Source organism: Protopterus annectens, chromosome 15.part0 (genome assembly GCF_019279795.1).
Source record: "Protopterus annectens isolate FY-2018-M chromosome 15.part0, PAN1.0, whole genome shotgun sequence".
Lineage (NCBI taxonomy): Eukaryota > Metazoa > Chordata > Ceratodontiformes > Protopteridae > Protopterus > Protopterus annectens.
Window position 1 is genome coordinate 495,116,471 of NC_056749.1, and position 19,227 is coordinate 495,135,697.

General features: G+C 44.3%; 1 protein-coding gene across 1 annotated transcript in view; it reads left to right on the forward strand.

Annotated features, from left to right (window-relative positions):
• The window catches only part of LOC122789851 (THO complex subunit 2-like), a 2,067,217-nt gene that overhangs the window by 620,071 nt on the left and 1,427,919 nt on the right, over nucleotides 1-19,227 (forward strand). Inside the window, exon 7 of the mRNA XM_044057285.1 lies at nucleotides 17,395-17,528. Coding sequence (XP_043913220.1) covers nucleotides 17,395-17,528 — 134 coding nt within the window. The remainder of the gene's footprint in view (nucleotides 1-17,394; nucleotides 17,529-19,227) is intronic.

Sequence of the window (19,227 nt, forward strand, 5' to 3'; positions counted from 1 at the left end):
ACACAATGGTCTTTCCAGCAACTTCCGATGTCTCACAGGATAATGATCACAGTCATGCAAAAACCAACTTGTTTGGTGGATGGTTTCCCCATCATTACACCAGGCAGACCATTCGTTCTTCCTCCCCCAGTAACTACGGTGACCACGGACGCATCCCTGATCGGGTGGGGGCTGGGCATTATCAGGGCAGAACAGTCCAAGGCACCTGGCAGCCTCACGAGTACCATCTGCATATCAATGTCTTGGAGATGAGAGCCGTGCTTTTAGCGTTGCAAGCTCTTCAGAACTCTCTTCCCACCGGGACCATTGCAATTCAAACAGACGATATGTCAGTGGTATGGTACATCAACAAACAGGGCGGGAACCAAGTCATACCATTTATGTAGAGAAGCACTCAGACTTTGGCAGTGGACGATCTCTTCCCAACGGTTTCTGATAGCAGCGCACATCCCTAGGAAGTGCAACGTTCTAGCAGACAGGCTGAGCAGAGCAATTCTCATGCCTCACGAGTGGTCTTTCAATCAGACTGTGGCGGACAGAATCTTCTGCAAATGGGGTCAGCCTTGCTGCGACCTTTTTGCCACCCCCTTCAACAGCAAGTGTGACAATTTTTTCTCTCTCCTGTCTCTTCCCGGACACCTCCCCAGAGACGCTCTAGTTCACGATTGGCTCCAGGGACTTTATGCATTCCCTCCATTTCCCCCCTGATTCCCAAACTAATTCAGAAAGCTACCACACTGGGATGCAAGATGATCCTCATTGCCCCTTACTGGCCTCGACAAATTTGGTTCCCCTTCCTGCATCATCACCTTCTGGAGCAGCCCTGGACCCAATTCCAGATCCCCTGATCCATCAATCGGGTGGGCTGCACCAATCTCTTCAATCTCTCCAGCTCACTGCTTGGTTTCTCCACTTCTGACTTTAGCCAGGCTTCCCAACATCATCTATTCGGTGCGTAAAATCATCTTATCCTTGCATAAGTCGACCACTAGAAAGACTTATGCTAGTAAGTGGAAACGTTTTTCCTTATGGGCAGAGAACATGAATATATATCCCTTTTCAGCCCCTGTGCACCATATTTTAGATTTTCTAGCAGAACTTTTTCGAACTGGATCCTCTTCTGTCACGATTAGAGTTCAGCTAGCTGCAATTTCAAACTTTCATACGGGCCTATCTGATTCAAGCATCATGTCCCATAAGCTTTGTAAAGCCTTTCTGAAGGGGACCACTCTACTCAGGCCCCCAGTAAGAGATCCCCCGCCTCTGTGGGATCTGAATTTGATTTTAGCTTCCCTGATACTGCCCCTCTTTGAACCGGCAGCTTCTTGATGTCCTTCAAGGATGCATCTGCAGTCCTTACAAATGGGTTGTCCTGTCGTCAGGCAGCCCTTCGGTCGGCCGGATTCCAAAGTCTGGGTCTGGCCTCGGCTGGTGTCGCACTTCATCCGACGTCATAGCTGAAGTTATTCGGGTATAAAGGCATCAGCCGACGCCATTTTCCTCAGTCTTTCTTGCCGCGTGGCGCCCGAAGCAGAAGCTGTTCGCAAGTGCCGGTCGGTCAGAACCAGAGATTACTACTACCGAATACTACTTCGAAGACTTCTACAAAGCTAAGTACCCCGTTGGGGACTCTTTCTTGCCTCAGCCGATGTCAGAAAAAGTGAATAACTGTTTAACTTGTGGGAAACAAGTACCTCATAAAGATTTCCACTCTTACTGCTTACCTTGTTTAGGCCCAGACCACGACGTAGCAGCTTGTCAAGCCTGTGGTTCTTTTAACCGACGGACGCTTAGACGTCGGTCGGAATTTGCAGAACAGTTTTTCGGCTCTGATTTTGCTTATATTATGCCGTCGGATCATCCGACTTCACAAATTTCCAAAAACCGCAAGGAAAAGGACTGACACTCGCGGTCCGCGGTTTCTAAGCCAACCGCGAGTGTCTTGGTTTCGGCTGAAACCGAGCAAGCGGTTCTTCAGCCGAAAACATGCCTTCTACCGAGGCCTCTTCTAACCTGGTGGAATCGACATCAGAAATCCAACGTGCAGTTGCGGTTTCTCAGGAATTATCTGACACTATTCCCTTGGATATTTCCACCCCTGCACGTGGAGCTGCTAGGCTGCCTGCAGCCATGTCCATTAAGGCCTTTGCCAGGGCTAAAGCAGCTAAAGCTACAAAAACTGTGCCTGTTAAGACCCCCTCTCACAGGCCCAGCTCCAGTATCCAAATGCTTTCTCTGGCAGAGGATCTCATTTCTTTAATCCGGGGATCCCAGCCTCATCCAGACAGGGCCTCTCATCCACCTCCAGAGAAGAAACCTAGAGCAGAGTCCCCTGAGCCAGTGTCCACAGATGATTCCTCTGATACAGATAATACAGACCCTCCAGAGGCTCCTTATTCCCCTTACGAAGACTCTGATGCTGAAGAGTCCTTTCCTTCTGCCTCTCCACCGGAGGAATTTTCCTTTGGGGAAACCTTGCATGCTATGAGGGAACAATTTCAGTGGCAGGGCCAAGATTTCTCAGACTCCAGGAAAAGGCTTAGAACCTTTCTGCATTTACCACAACATAGGCCTTTAGCTATACCTCCAGTTCTTTCTGTTGTAGATGATGCATTTAATGATGCTTGTACTCCTCCTGTTTCATTACCTCCGGCCCCTGCTAAGCCCGATAGGTTCTACAGGGTCCCGGACACACATCACCATCTATACAAGGCTCCTTTTGCAGATCCCGAGACCATCTCCCAGGGGCCTAAGGCTGTAGCAACTACCTCTACTAAAAATCCCCTGCCCTCCGAAAGGGAATCCAGGTCCTTAGAGAGATGGGGTAAAAAAGTTTACACTTCTGCTACTCTGTCAGCTAGGGCCTTGAACTGTCAATTTCATATGATCCAATATCAAGAATTTATGCTAGACCAGTTAACTAAAAAACTGTCCTCTGATGAACCTTTTGATAAGAAGTATGTTCAGGAAATGGTACATAACATTCAGCAAGTTAGTAACCATTCTTTAAAATGTGGCTATGATGCACTGGAGGCTTCCTTTAGATCATCTATGACTGGCACAGTTATCAGAAGGCATGCATGGTTGAAAGAGCAGACCTTACCGGACCATGTCAAATCAAAACTATTAGATGCTCCCATGGACAAGGCCAATTTATTTGGTTCTCCTGCACAACAGGTACTGAAGAAAATGGAAGAGAAGGCAAAATCTGTACAAACAGTGAAAGATTTCTTACAGGTCCAGCCTCCAAGGTTTAGCAGGAATTGGCCCTCCAAAAACTGGTCCTTTCCAGACTCCTCTAAAGCACAGAGAGGCAGGAATAGGCGTTCAAGAGGCAGAAACCAGTCCAGGGGTGCCTACAGGGGACGCCAGTGGCAGGGTAACAACCAGCGAGGCACAGACGCAGCCACCACCACTGCAACAGGACAATCACAGTGACTTGGCTCTGGCACCGCCTACCAGGGAACAACTAGAAGCACCCTTAGGCGGAAAACTAACTTTATTTTCAAAAAACTGGCATTACATCACAAGGGACAAGTGGATTTTGCAAACTATACACCACGGTTACAGGTTTCATTTCCATACTCTACCAGGAAAGAGAGGAATGCCAAACCTACCTCCGAATCAAAAGGCAGAAGCTCTACAACAAGTAAACCAATTATTAAAGATGAGAGCTGTGGAAAAGGTACCATCTATGGAACAAGGAAAGGGATTTTACTCCAGACTCTTCCTGGTACCAAGAAAGGAGAGCAAATGGAGGCCTATTCTCGACCTGTCCGCATTAAACACATTCCTCATTGTTCCAAAATTCAAAATGCTGACTCTACAGCAGCTTCTTCCCATGCTGGGCAAGGAGTCTTGGCTGGTAACTCTCGATCTCAAGGAGGCATACCTGCACGTCCCCATACGACCAATTTGCAGAAGATACCTCAGATTTCTTGCAGGATCAGAGCATTATCAATTCTCAGCATTGCCCTTTGGCTTATCTACTGTGCCCAGAGTGTTCACGAAATGCCTGGCATCAGTAATTGTGCATTGCAGGCTTCAGGGAATCCAAATTTACCCCTACCTGGACGACTGCCTGATACAAGCGGACAACAAAAACAAACTCACAGAAGACTTACAAAGAGTCATTTACCTGTTACAAGCCCTGGGATATACAGTCAATATAAAAAAGTCAAGGCTGATACCATCCCAAAGAATAACCTTTTTGGGTGCAGATCTGGACACATCAAAACAAATGGCGTTCCTAACTGCACAAAAACAAGAGCAACTACCTCTCTACTTCTTGGCATTAACAAAGCAGAACCATCTAACAGCAAGAAAAGTACTGCAAGCCCTGGGCTTCATGGCATCCTGCATAATACTGGTCCCTCATGCCAGACTACATATGAGAAAGCTACAGTGGTACCTAAAGAATTTATGGTCTCAACACAAGCACAGCCTAGAAACCAAAATTCCAATAATACCATGCCTGAAGCAAGAGTTCCTATGGTGGGCACAGGCCTGTCAATCAAACACAGGATTGCCCTTCTACAGCATTCAACCAAGCCAAACCATCACGACGGACGCCTCAGACCTCGGTTGGGGGGCCCACATGCTGGACAAGTGCATACAAGGCTTATGGACTCAAGACCAGCTGCACCTGCACATAAATCTAAAGGAAATGCTGGCAGTAAAAATGGCAATCCAGACATTCAGACCATTTCTCCTAGAAGGTCAATTGATAAGGACGGACAACACCACAGTTATGTGGTACATCAACAAACAGGGAGGCACACATTCATACCCTCTATGCCGGATGGCACTGGACCTATGGAATGTGGCTCTGAGCTACAACATTCAGTTACAAGCAATTTTGTACCGGAAAAGAAAACATTCTAGCAGACATACTAAGCAGGACTTCCACGGATGCCCACGAATGGATGCTGCATCCGGACATCTTCAAAGCCATTACAAGGAAATGGGGACTGCCAGAAATAGACTTATTTGCATCCCCACGCAATCACCAGCTAAGAAATTCTGCACAAGGACGTACCACCCACTTGCTTGGAAGGTGGACTCCCTATCTTTCAGTTGGAAAACCTGACAGCCTATGCATTCCCACCACTTCCTTTGATGCACAAGGTGCTATTGAAGATCAAAGAGGACCGTCCAAGGATCATTCTGATAGCTCCAGACTGGCCAAGGCAACATTGGTACCCATTACTAAGGAGCATGTCTCGGGAACAAATATGGACACTACCCCTGGTTCCACTGCTATTAACACAGAACAACTACAACATCCTGCATCCAAACCTGAAAACTCTGCAGCTGACTGCCTGGAACATTATATAAGATCAATTAACCCAAATTTATCCCAAAGGGTTAAAGACATTATCCTTGAGGCTCGCAGACCCTCAACAAGAAAGAATTATGCAGCAAAATGAAAAAGATATCTCATTTGGAGTACTGCAAAGGGAGAAGATGTGTCACTGGTAAACATAGCCAACATCCTGGAATACTTGGCAGAGCTCTTCCACACAGGCCTGTCCTATTCTTCCATCAAGATACATGCATCAGCTATTTCAGCAGAATACAGAGTGGATCCTCCTGTCTTCTCACATCCTCTGCTCAGGCAATTTATGAGAGGAATTAAAAATGTAAAACCTCCTAGGAAACCACCATTGCCAGCATGGGACTTGAACTTTGTGCTAGAAAAATTGACACTTCCTCCTTTCGAACCAGCAGCAACAGCAGACTTGCAATACTTATCATGGAAGACTGCTTTCCTGCTGGCAATCACTTCAGCAAGAAGGGTATCTGAACTACAGGCATTAATGGCAGTGCAACCCTTCCTGATCTTCCATCAAGATAGAGTGTCCATGAGAACAAATCCTACATTTATGCCTAAGGTGGTATCCAGAGTGTCTTTAAATCAGGCTATCCACCTACCTACATTCTTCCCAACCCACAGAACAGGGAGAAAGACTGTTGCATACCTTGGATGTACATAGACAGTTACGCTACTACCTGGACAGGACCAAGGGCAATAGAACAACTGACCAGCTACTGGTAGCATATGCAACAGGAAGGGAAGGAAAAGCAATTTCAAAACAGACAATCTCCAAGTGGATAGGAAATTGCATTAGATTTTGCTACTCCTATCATGGAAAGAAAACTCCAGAGAACATCAGGCCTCACTCTACAAGGGCTACAGCCACTACCACAGCTTTCTTACGAGGAGTGGCTACCAAAGACATTATAGAGGCTGATACTTGGACCTCCGTGCATACATTTGCCAAGCATTATAATTTACCTTTATACTCTAGATCCCGAGCAGGTTTTGCCACTGCTGTTTTGCAAGGGATCCTAACTACACCATAATTTCTTCTTCCTCCTCCCCTAGTTTGGCTATGGTATTCTACCCATTTGTAAGGACTGCAGATGCATCCTTGAAGGACAGTACAGTTTTGTACCTACCATAAATGTAGATGTCCGATAGGAATGCATCTGCAGTCAGGATTACCCACCCACCTTCCCCTCTGTGGTACTCCTAGGGTATTTACCCAACTTATAGCTAGCTGGGGGGGGGGGGGATCTATTATGGTGTATCTGTTTGTATATATGTACATACATGCTTATTTTTTGTGTTTGCTCTCTACTATTTGGAAACATTGGCATTTATCCAAATTTAGCCTTCCAAGAGGGCACCTGACATCTGGGGCAAGAAACACTGAGGAAAATGGCGTCGGCTGATGCCTTTATACCCGAATAACTGCAGCTATGATGTCGGGTGAAGTGCGACACCAGCCGAGGCCAGACCCAGACTTTGGAATCCGGCCGACCGAAGGGCTGCCTGACAGGACAACCCATTTGTAAGGACTGCAGATGCATTCCTATCGGACATCTACATTTATGGTAGGTACAAAACTGTACTTTCCTTGAAGTTTCTTTCTTGGAAAACCCTTCTTTTGGTTGCAGTTACGTCGGTCAGAAGAATTTCTGAACTTCAGGCTCTTTGTGTTTGTCCTCTTTACCTAGTTTTTCACAATGGTAGAGTTTCTCTTTGGACTAATCCTTCCTTTCTCCCAAAGGTTACTTCTGATTTGTAATTTGAATCGGTCCATTGAACTGCTTGTGTTCTTTCTGAATTATTCCAAGGCAGAATACAAATTACATCAGTTGGACGTCCATAGACAATTACGCTTTTACTTGCATAGAACCAAGCAATTCAGAAAATCAGGCCAGTTGTTCCTGTCTTACGCTGAAGGAAAACAAGGCATACCGGTGTCAAAAGTCACCTTATCTAGGTGGTTGTCTTCTACTATTACCTTTATATATCAGTTGAGAAATAAAGACCTTCCTGCTAAACCCAAAGGTCACTCCACCAGAGCTTTAGCTACTTCTGTGGCTTTTCAGGTAGATTGCCAATGAAAACTTTGTGTGGCAGCTACCTGGGCTAATCCACATACCTTCATTTCACATTATAAGCTGGATGTGGCTTCCAGAAGCAGAGCTGATTTTGGTTTCCACTGTTCTGAAGAGTCTGTTCCGATGAGCCACCCAGGATTGAGGTGCTAGGGACGCTGTCCCAACCAGCAAGAATGAAGGCGAGATAGACAACTTAACATTAAGAAGTTATGTACCTACCATAACGTTCCATGTTAGTTGTCTTCTTCTCGCCTTCTTTCTTGCATCCCACCCTCCATCCCCCTGTCCTAGTAGACCGAGAATAGTTCCTTAGGCTTCTTTATCACTGGCTGAGTCTTCTCTGGCTGTTACTTCTGACTGTCGGTCTCTCCAGTAGTTTCCTGTGTCCTGCTACAGTTACTGTATTATCATGATTATTATTATGTCTGTAGTTAGGTTACCAAACAAGATCTGGGTATCTAGCGCCAGGCATCATGGGATGTAGGAGGGGGCCTCGAGCCAGTAAGCAGCTCTTGAGCTTTTGAAGATGGCAGAGTCGGAGCCGAGGATCGGCTCCAAACCCAACCAGCAAGAAAGAAGGCGAGAAGAAGACAACTAACATGGAACGTTATGGTAGGTACCTAACTTCTTAATCTTCAACACCTGGCGTTTGTGAAAAGGCTTCTAACATGCCTAGGGTACACAATAAATGAAAAGAAATCACAACTAGTACCCTCTCAAAAGATAACATTCCTAGGTGCAAGCTTGAATACAACTGCCCAGATGGCTTACTTCACTCCATTCAAGCAAAGGCAACTGACTACTTACTTCAAACTGATGTTAATAAAAACCCAGTTATCTGCAAGACAAATTCTGCAGGCTTTGGGCTTCATGGCATCCTGCATCCTACTGATTCTATATGCAAGACTGCATATGAGGAAACTTCAGTGGTACCTAAAAAGTTTATGGAGTCAACAAAACACAGTCTGGAAACAATGATTCCTCTCATTCCCTGCCTGCAACAGGAGTTTCTATGGTGGGCAAAGGCATGTCACCAAAACATGGGACGGGACTTCACTCTATCCCCCAGCCAGCCAAACCTTAACAGACTCATCAGATTATGTCTGGGGGGCCCACATGGCAGGAAGATGCATTCAGGGCATATGGACCCTAAAACAAATGCATCTACATATCAACCAGAAAGAGATGCTAGCTGTTCAAAATGCCCTAACAGCCTTCAAGGACTTACTTCATCCAGGACAAGTACTGATAAAGATGGACAGCACCACGGTCATATGGTATATAAACAAGCAAGGGGGCACACACACATACCCTCTCTGCAGATTAGCCATGGCACTGTGGGACACAGCTTTGACCTACCAAATGCATCTTCAAGCTCAATTCCTGCCAGGAAAACAAAATACTTTAGCAGACGATTTAAGCAGAAACCTTATGGACCCTCATGAGTGGAAACTAAATCCACAAGTCTTCAGCATGATAACAGAGAAATGGGGGAGCCCAGACATAGATCTGTTTGCCTCTCCTCATAATTATCAATTTAAAAGATTCTGCACAAGGACTTATCACAGACAAGCATGGAAAGTGGACGCCCTATCCTTCAGTTGGAAAAACCTATCAGTTTATGCATTTCCTCCTCTGCCTCTTCTTCCCAAGGTCCTCCTAAAAGTCAGACAAGAGAAACCAAAGATGATACTAATTGCCCCAGACTGGCCCTGCCAATACTGGTGCCCAGTCCTAAGGAACTTGTCTCAATACCCAGCATGGACCTTACCTCAGACCTCACCTACTGTCACAGCAAAAACAGTCAGATCTTGCACAATCGACTCCAGACACTGAACCTGGCGGCATGGCTGATCATGTAGTAGTTATACAAACAACTCTCAGTAAATCTGTGATGGATGTCATTTTGGTAGCCAGAAGGCCTAATACTAGAAAATCTTATGCTGATAAATGGAAGAGTTTCTGTGCTTGGAATCCAGCACAAGGAACTGATACAGCAGAACCAAATATTCCTCAGATATTACAGTACTTAACTGAGATGCTTGACAAAGGCCTATCTTTCTCATCAATTAAAATCCATGCCTGTGCCGTTTCGGCTCATTACAATACAGAGCCACCAATCTTTTCTCATCCTTTACTAAAGCAGTATTTTAGAGAAGACAAAAATTTAAGGCCTCCTAGAAGATCACCATTACCAGCATGAGACCTCAGTTATGTATTGGAAAAGCTCACCCTGCCTTCGTTTGAACCAGCTGCTACCGCTGATATAAAGTTTTTATGGAAAACAGCTCTGCTACTAGCAATTACTTAAGCAAGAAGAGTCAGAGCTACAGGCCCTCATGGCTGTAGAGCCTTTTATCATATTTTACCCAGACAGGGTTTCTCTGAGGACAAATCCTACATTTATGCCTAAGGTAGTTTCCAATGTGGCTCTTAACCAAACAATTCATCTGCCAACCTTTTATCCAAATCTGCAGAACAAGGGGGAGAGAATTCTGCATTCCTTGGACGTACACAGACAGCCAAGATTCTACTTGAGCAGGACTAAAGCTCTAAGAAAAACTGAGCAATTACTAGTGACATATGCTGCAGGATCAGAAGGAAAGGCTATTTCAAAACAGACAATTTCAAAGTGGATAAGCCACTGCATCCGTTTCTGCTACTTACACCATGGTAAACCTGTGCCCAAGGGCATTAGGTCTCATTCCACCAGAGCTGCAGCTACTTCAGCAGCCTTTCTGAGAGGAGTACCAACCAAAGACATTCTAGAGGCTGCTACTTGGAGTTCTGTTCACACCTTTACAAAACATTATCATTTGCCCCCCTACTTTTAAGTCCAGGGCAGGCTTTGCCACTGCAGTTCTGCAGGGCCTTATAGCCGCACCTACTGCTGTTTAGCTCCTGCCTCCCAACTATAGTTTTGGGATTCTACCCAAATGTAATGACTTCATCAGTGAAACCCGAAGAAGATGGTACTGTTGTGTACACTTAGCATAAATGTAGATGTTAGAGTGTATTCACTGTTGCAGTCCAGGTTACCCTCCCACCATCCCCCTTTCATTCTGGAGTTTATCTTTCCTTCTCTATCTTCTGCAACCTATGTGGTGTATTTGCATGTAGATGAAGGTAACGTTTATATTGATGCATGTATATATATGTGTGTGTATATGTGTGTGTATGTATGTATGTATATATATATATATATATATATATATATATATATATATGTATAGATATATATATATATATATATATATATATATATATATATATATATATATATATATATATATATTTTTTTTTTTTGCTACCTTTTTTGGGGCACCTGACGTCTAGGGCAAGAAAAACTAAAGAAAATTGCTTCGGCTGCATGTTTTATACCCCTGATGACCTGACGTCATGGAAGAGGAGACAGCAACTGATGCAGGACCCAAGACTTTGGAATTCAGGCCGACTGAGGGCAACCTGCCTGCAGATTACCCAAATGTAATGACTGCAGCAGTGAATACACTTGAACATCTACATTTATGGTAAGTGTAAACAACTGTACTTTCCCCAGCACAATAAAGTGGCAGAAAACCTAAACTAATGTTTGAAACAGAGCCTCCTTTATAATGAATCTTGAGCTAAGACATGGGGAGGAGGTACTCTTTCAGGGACATATGTGGAAAACTTCCACATCTCATCCTTCTCACAAACTCTTTGCACAAGAAATGCTACTGAGTTGGTGATCCCTTACTCTGTCATCTATTGGTATGCTAAATTTGCATGGAATGCTGTGGTAAGGTTGTTGGTGAAATGCCTGCGAGAGAGAGCAGCTATAGCTACAGTAGTCGCTGCTCTACAAAGCTGAATTTGGCTTGTGTATCGAAGTCAAAAGGCCCAATGCCATCCCAACCCCCTCGCCAGTAACACAAAATAAATATATAAATAGTGTTTTACTGAAGTGCTTGCTTCGACACTTTTTTTCATGCATTAGCCGTCCCCATTTGTATCCCATAACACCTTGTACCTACAGAGTGGTCCCTGACTGCTGTAAAGGCTCGCACAGAGATGCTAGCTAAGGACAGAAGTTAAGTATTAAATAAAACAAAGCTGTTGAATAGTTCTCAAGTGATTCTTGTAGGACTTTTTTTTTTTTTTTTTTGAGATTGGGAAAGTGGTGGACCAGACATTTCAGCTTATATATGAAAGCCATATTCAGTTTTCTAGAGCATCAGCTATTCTAGCTGTGGCCATGACCTTACCACAGCATTCATAAGCTGAAAGCATGACTCTGTGCTTTGCAGACTAATTGGTGCATATTGTTAGTCCACCTTTAATCATAATGTGTCTGAATTCTCAGCAGGCTAATCATTTGTGGCTGAAGTCCAGGAGGTTTTTTTTTTTGGCAGTGTTAAAGCAATGGCCTTAGTTTGGAATCTTTACTGGTTTTGCTTGAGTTTTAAGTAATACTACATATTAGAGTTTTGACAGCAATTCTAACATGTTAGACGATTGCATGATGCAGTAATGTTACATCATACCTACAGATGTTCTTCATGTATCACTATTTGGGTCATCTGCCTTGTATGTAGCTCTGTCGGCCCGATGTCAGGGGTATAAAGCATACAGCCGACGCCATTACCCCAGTCTTTCTTGCTGAGAAGGAGCTCGAAGCAGCAGCAGTTCGCGAGTGCCGGTTGGCTGCTACCTGAAATTTTAGTTTTTTCGAGTTTCAGACCTGAAGTCTTCTAAAGCTAAGTACCCTGTTGGGGATTCTTTTTTCTTGCTCTAACCGATGTCAGAAAAAGTTAACAATTGTCTTGCCTGTGGAACGCAAATACCTCATTGAGATTTTCATTCTTACTGCGTCACCTGTTTAGGCCCAGACAACAACGTCGCTCGCTGTGTTTTGTGCCTTGTTTAACGCCCGAATCATTCATCATCTGGCTGTTTTTGCAGCTAAATTCTTTCGCTGTCCTCTTTATTCTGAAATGGCTTCAGTAAGCCATCCAACTACCTATCTTCCGAAAAAGCACAGAGACCGATTGCATAGGTCAAAAACTGTCGACAACACTTCTAAGCTAGTCGCCAGTCCGCCAGTACTCAGTGAGTTGCCTTTACAGCCCCTGATGCCCGCTTCTACAGATTCGCAGTCCTCTGCTGAGACCCATTTGGAGTCCGGTATGCCACGAGATGCTTCTTAGACTATGGAACCTGCAGATGTGTCTACCTTGGATGGGTCTGGAGCCGCTGTGCAGGCACCGGCTTCTGACTCTGTATTTCAACCTACTGGTCTTCATTTTAAACCAACAACTTCATTTCCAACTAAAACTACAGGGTTTCTCATGCCCAGAGTTCGCTCTACAAAAACAAATGCTTAGAGTGGCTGAAGACCTTATTACTCTAATTAGGGGAAGCCAGCCTTCCCCTGCCAAAAAACAAAATTGAATTTCCTTCGGATTCTACAGACCCATGCGTCTGATGTCTCTGACCCTTCTGATTACCAAGGACATTCCCTTCTCTTCCTATGAGGACTCAGATGCAGAGGAATCCATTCTGCTGGGAATGCCAGGACTATCCTCAGTCCAAAAATAGATTCAGGGAAGTTTTAGATTCATCTCAGCACAGGCCTCTAGCTTTGCCCCCTGTCCTGGATATTGTAGATATTGTAGATGTCTTCTTGAAGTCCAGTCTTAATCATGATGTCTTACCACCAGCTCCTAGAAAACCTGACCGGTACTACAGAGTATCTGACTCTCTCAAACTTCTCTTTACAAATCCTACTGCGGATCCAGAGACCATTTCCCAGAGACCTAAAGGCAATAAGGCTACTACAAGCAAAATCCTTACCCCTTCAGGCAGGGATTCTAGAGCTTTAGACAGATTGGGTAAGAAGGTATATACCTCTGCAGCTGTTGCCATCAGGGCCTTGAATCGCCAGTTTCACATGTTGAAGTACCACCAATGTATTATGGAACTAATTAAACAAAAAATGGCGTTACCTCCAGATTGTGCAGAAAATAAAGATTTACAAGAGTTAATTCATTCTGCAAACCAATTTAGTAAACATACTGTGCAGTGTGGGTTTGATGCCTTAGAAGCATCTTGCAGGGCTGCTGTCACTATACTGAGAAGGCATGCTTGGCTAAAGGAACAAGTCTTGCTGACCATGTCAAAGCAAAACTACTAGATGCTCCATTAAATCAGGAGCGGTTGTTTAGCACCAAAGCAGAAGTAGTTCTTAAAAAGATGGAAGAAAAAGCGAAGTCTATGCAAGCTGTCAAAGATTTCTTACAGGTGCAGTCACCTTGATTCAGTAGGCACTGACCTTCAAAAAAATGATCCTTTCCAGTCCCCCTCATTCCTTCACAGTCCAAACCCAGGGGGAACAGACCACCAAGACTAAAGTCTGAGGGTATGCAGAGATCTAAACAATGGCGTGTTTCCACCTCAAAAGCCGGGAGTGGTAAGCCACTCCCATATGGAAAAAGTTCACAGTGACTTTCCAAATATCCTTCCCAGCCATGCCCAACTATTTGATCCCCTAGGGGGAAAACACAGCCATGTCCAACTACTTGTGCCCCTAGGGGGAAAACTTGCCCTTCAAAAACCTGGATGTCCATTAGTCAGGACCGATGGGCTCTAAACATTGTATCCCAGGGATACAGATTCTTCTTCAACTCACTGCCAACTCCAAGCGGGTTGCCAGACCTTCCTCCAAACCAGTGGGCAGAGGCTCAAAAGCAAGTAGTTTCCCTTCTCCTTATCAGGACTATACAACCTGTTCCAGTAGAACAAAGGGGACAAGATTTCTACTCCAGACTGTTCCTGGTGGCCTGAAAAGAGGGCTCTTGGCACCCTATCTTGGATCTTTCAATTCTCAACACCTTTCTGGTGGTCCCAAAATTCAAAATGCTTACACTGCAACAGCTTCTAACTATGCTAGCCAAAGATGCCTGGTTAATCACCCTAGACTTAAAAGAAGCTTATCTGTGCATCCTCCTAAGGGAGTCTTTCCGGAAATATGTACGTTTCAAGGCAGGCTCTATGCACTGTCAGTTCTCTGCACTTACCTTTGGCTTATCTACTCCGCCCACAGTATTCACAAAATGCCTTACTCCAGCCATTGCATACTGCAGGCAGAGAAATACTCAAATCTACCCATATTTGGACGATTGCCTGATTCAGCCGGACAGTCAGGAATTGCTATTTCAGCAGCTGGTGTTTGTAAAAGGACTTCTAACTTAACTGGGATACACAGTCAACGAAAAGAAATCACAACTGGTGCCCAGCCAACAAATTATATTCCTGGGAGAAAGCTTGAACACCGCTTCCCAGATGGCATTCCTCACTACAGAAAAGCAGGTCCATTTGACAAACTATTTCAAACTAATGGCCAACAAAACCCAGCTGTCTGTAAGGAAAGTCTTGCAAGCCCTAGGATTCATGGCCTCCCTCATTCTGCTAATGCCATATGCAAGACTGCATATGAGGAAACTTCAGTGGTACTTAAAAAGTCTCTGGTGTCAATACTCTCAGGACCTGGAAACCAGTTATTCCTGTCATACCTTGTCTTCGTACAGAGTTCCTTTGGTAGGCAGAAGAATGCAACCACAACAAGGGACTGTCTTTCACTCAACCCCTCGCCGACCAAACTCTGACAACAGACTCCTCAGACTATGCATGGGGAGCTCACATGGCAGGTAAATGCATCCAAGGCAAATGGAGCCCAGAACAAATTCCCCTGCACATCACTCAAAAAGAGATGCTAACTGTACAGAATGCTCTGACGGTCTTCAAATACCTTCCTGGACAGCTCCTGATAGACAACACCACAATTACGTGGTACATAAACAAGCCGGGTAGAACTCCTCCTTACCCACTGTGCAGGTTAGCCATGGCTCTGTGGAACAAAGCCTTGAGCATCCAAGTGCACCTACAAGCTCAATTCCTGCCAGGCAAACACAATTCACTGCCAGATGACTTATGCAGAAGTCTTCTGGACCCTCACGAGTGGAAACTCGACCCCAACTCATTCAAACTTCTAACCTAGAGGTGAGGAACACAGGAGGTGGACCTTTTTGCCTCCCCCCAAAAACACCATTTGAGCAAATTTTGCAACAGGAAACCCTCACAGCAAAGCTTGGAAGGTGGACGGCCCTATCCTTTATATGGGAAAGCCTCTCAATTTATGCCTTTCCTCCTCTCAAAAGTACTACTCAAGATCAAACAGGCCAAGGCAATCCTTATTGCACCAGAGTGGCCTCGCCAGCACTGGCACCCACTCCTCTGCAGTCTGACAGCAGTGCCACCCTGGCATCTACATCATACACAGCTGCAAACCCTAAACCATGCAGCCTGGCTTGTTCCCTAAATGCACCACCAGCATCCCTGAGCAATCCGGTGCTGGACGTTAACCTTGAACCCAGAAGGCATAGTACTAGGAAATCCTATGCTGAAGAGTGGAAAAAGATATTGTTCTTTGAGTCAGTATCAAGAAAAGGACACTTCTGTGCCCATCTTGCATCAAATCATTGATTACCTAGCGGAGCTGCTCCACAGAGTCTTATCCTTCTCATCCATTAAAATTCATGCCTCTGCCATCTCAGCTCGTTGTAATACTGAGCCTACTCTCTTTTCTCACCCTCTCATCAGACAGTTCCTGAGAGGTGCTAACAATTTAAGGCTCCCTTGGAGAGCTCCCACTCAGACCTGAAACCTTAACTTTGTACTGGCGAAGCTCACACCCCCCCCCTTTGAAATTGCTGCTTCAACAGAGTTAAAATTCCTCTCTTGGAAAACAGCCTTACTTCTAGCTATTACTTCAGCAAGAAGAGTGTCTGAGTTACAGGTGCTAATGGCTGTGGAATCCTTTATTATTTTCCATGCTGACAGGGTTTCCCTCAGGACTAACCCATTATTTTTGGCCAAGGTGGTATCCAGTGTGGCTTTAAACCAAGCCATCCATTTACCAACATTTTTCCCTAATCCTCGGAATAAAGGGGAAAGGATCCTGCCCTCCTTGGACGTGTACAGACAGCTCAGGTTCTACCTTGACAGGACTAAACCTTTCAGAAAATCTGACTAGTTGCTAGTAAGCTTTGCTACAGGGGCAGAGGGCAAGGCCATTTCTAAGCAAACAGTTTCCAAATGGATAGCATACTGCATCCATTTCTGCTACAAACACCAAAGAAAACCTACCCCATAGGGGATCAGAACTCCTTCCACTAGGGTTACCTTAACCTCTACAGAGTTTCTCAGGGGAGACCCTACCAGGGATATCCTGGAAGCTGCAACCTAGAGTTCTGTGCACAACTTCACCAAGCATTACCACTTGCCTATCTTTTCTAAATCCAGAGCTGGATTTGCCACAGCAGTCTTACAAGGCCTGCTAGCCTGCCCTAATACTTGACTGCCTCCACCCTTCCTCATCTTTGGGAAATCAACCCAAGTGTGATGACTGCAGCAGTGAGACGCGAAGAACATAGTACAGTTGTGTACACTTAGCATAAATGTAGATTTTCAAGTGTATTCACTGTTGCAGTCCTGGTTACCCTCCCTCCAGCCCCCTGACTTTTCTATACTTTCTACCTATCCTCTTTTTGGCCCTCTCTTATGGCAATGGTATTTACTTTTTACTGGAGGTGTTCCACACCATGTAATTGCTTCCTGTTTTGTGGGCTGCTGACATCTAGGGCAAGAAAAAGTGATATAAGGGCATCTGCTGCATGTTTTATACCCCGGACGTCATGGAAGAGGTGACAGCATCCGACGCAGAAATCCCAAGACTCTGGAATTCGGGCCGACTGAGGGCTACCTGCAGGCAGATACCAAAGTGTGATGACTTGCAACAGTGAATACACTCTAACATCTACATTTATGGTAAGTGTACACAACTGTACTTTTAATGTGTTGTAGGCCAGATTACATAGTAAAATATATGCCGTAGTATGTGTAATTTGAGTTTGGTAAAATTATTTGTTTTATTGTTTATAGTTACAAGCAACAGAAGTTTAATTTGTTACGAGAAGAAAATGAAGGCTATGCAAAACTCATTTCAGAACTAGGACAAGATTTGTCTGGAAACATCTCTAGTGACTCAGTTTTAGAAAATATAAAATCTTTAATAGGTAAGTTATATCTTCACTGAGAACAGTAAGTAAGCAGTGTGTTCCTTGGATTTGTTTATACAGTATGAATAGCTTGCAGTTGGGAGAGGTGATCTGTTAAACAAGTAGTGCTTGGTAGGGTAATGAGTGCCAGATGTTAAAAAAAGCAGAAAAGGGGGGACATTATCAGTAGGGTACAGCATGGGGGAAGCCACATAAGGCCTTTGAAATATTTTTTTGTGCTAACAAGTTTAGTAATAAAACGCAGTAATTAATGTTAGTGTGAAGTTGTATGTAAATACTTTCTCTTAATGGCTAATTTTGGTCATAATATTCCACTTCTAAGGAAAGTGTTTGTGTGAGGAATGATGGAAAGACCTGCATTTCCTTGTATGAATTGTGAGACCAGTTACTTCTGACCTTGGTGTTGGTGGAAGGATACTGCATTTAACACATGAATGATAAGTAAAAAGTACAGTTCCCATTTTTAAGTAGTCTCCAACTCTTTTTTTGTAGGGCTTTATAAGTAAAGGGTTCTGGGACCAAGGGTGAACAAACGAGTTTGATTTTTCTGATTTTTGGAGTGCAACTCTGAATCTGTTGAAAATTATTCCTGGATAACTACAGCTCTTTCTTTGAATTTATTTGAAGCAGGCCTTGGAGGAAAATGTAATTTTAATTGAAAGCTTTGTATTTTAAAAACTTAAGTACCAGTCCTGTATGTTTACTTCACTAGAGGGTGTATGGAGTAACTGGTCCGGGGTGTTTGGGTTTACAAAGTCCTGCAATCCAGAAGTCTGCAATTTGGAGTCATGTAGGATTCCCAGTTCATAAAGGGATAGTTAAAATGCCCCAAGAGTGTGTTATTGGGTGGGATATTAGGTGTCTCCATTGGGTCTAAGTATGATCTGCAGGTCATAGAAGGTGGTCACTAACCTCTAAGGATACGATGTGGGATTGTGGAATTTGGACATGGAGAATCTAAAGCGTATCATCCTATTTGACCAACCTGGAGTTATGTTTAAGATGTTGATCAAGATGCTAAAGGTGGACCTTTATTCCCTACCTATGCTGTAGCTTATATAAATGTGTGGAAGGAATTGTATTCCTGCACTGCAGGGTGGTCTGTGTGGCTTTAAATCATGTGTTGGTAAGTGTAGACATGTCTGCATCCTTCAAAGTAAGGAAAGCTTCTAGTGTTGAGCATTAACACCTTTAGATTCCCTTGGGGTGATTATTAAGTTGAAAGTTTTCAGTTTGGCATTGCCTAAACAAGGCACTATGGGGTGCAGACAATCTTTTAGCCAGTATTCTAGCAGGGACAGGTACACACCATCCTTACAGAAAGCAGCATAGTCTGTTCACCATATCCTTAAATGCTGATGTATTTAATACCCCCTTTGAAAGTCACCGGATGCTAAGCCACTCATTATCTGTTCCATTAGTGGCATCATCCTTGAAGGTAGAACGCTGGTCAGCGGTAGGCTAATACCAACCTTGTGACACATTTGTCCAAGAGCTCTGTCATGTGTCTCTCCATATACTCTAGGGTGGTATTTCTCAGAGCATGTCCATGTGGACTTTGACTGCATGAATGACTTGGTGGATCCTGGCTGCTGACAAGCAACTAACCATGGTTCTCTCTGTTCAGCCTTTGGCAAGCAACTTAGTGTTTATGTTCCCTGGCTTTGTAGTTAGGCATCTGGTGTGGCTGTATGTG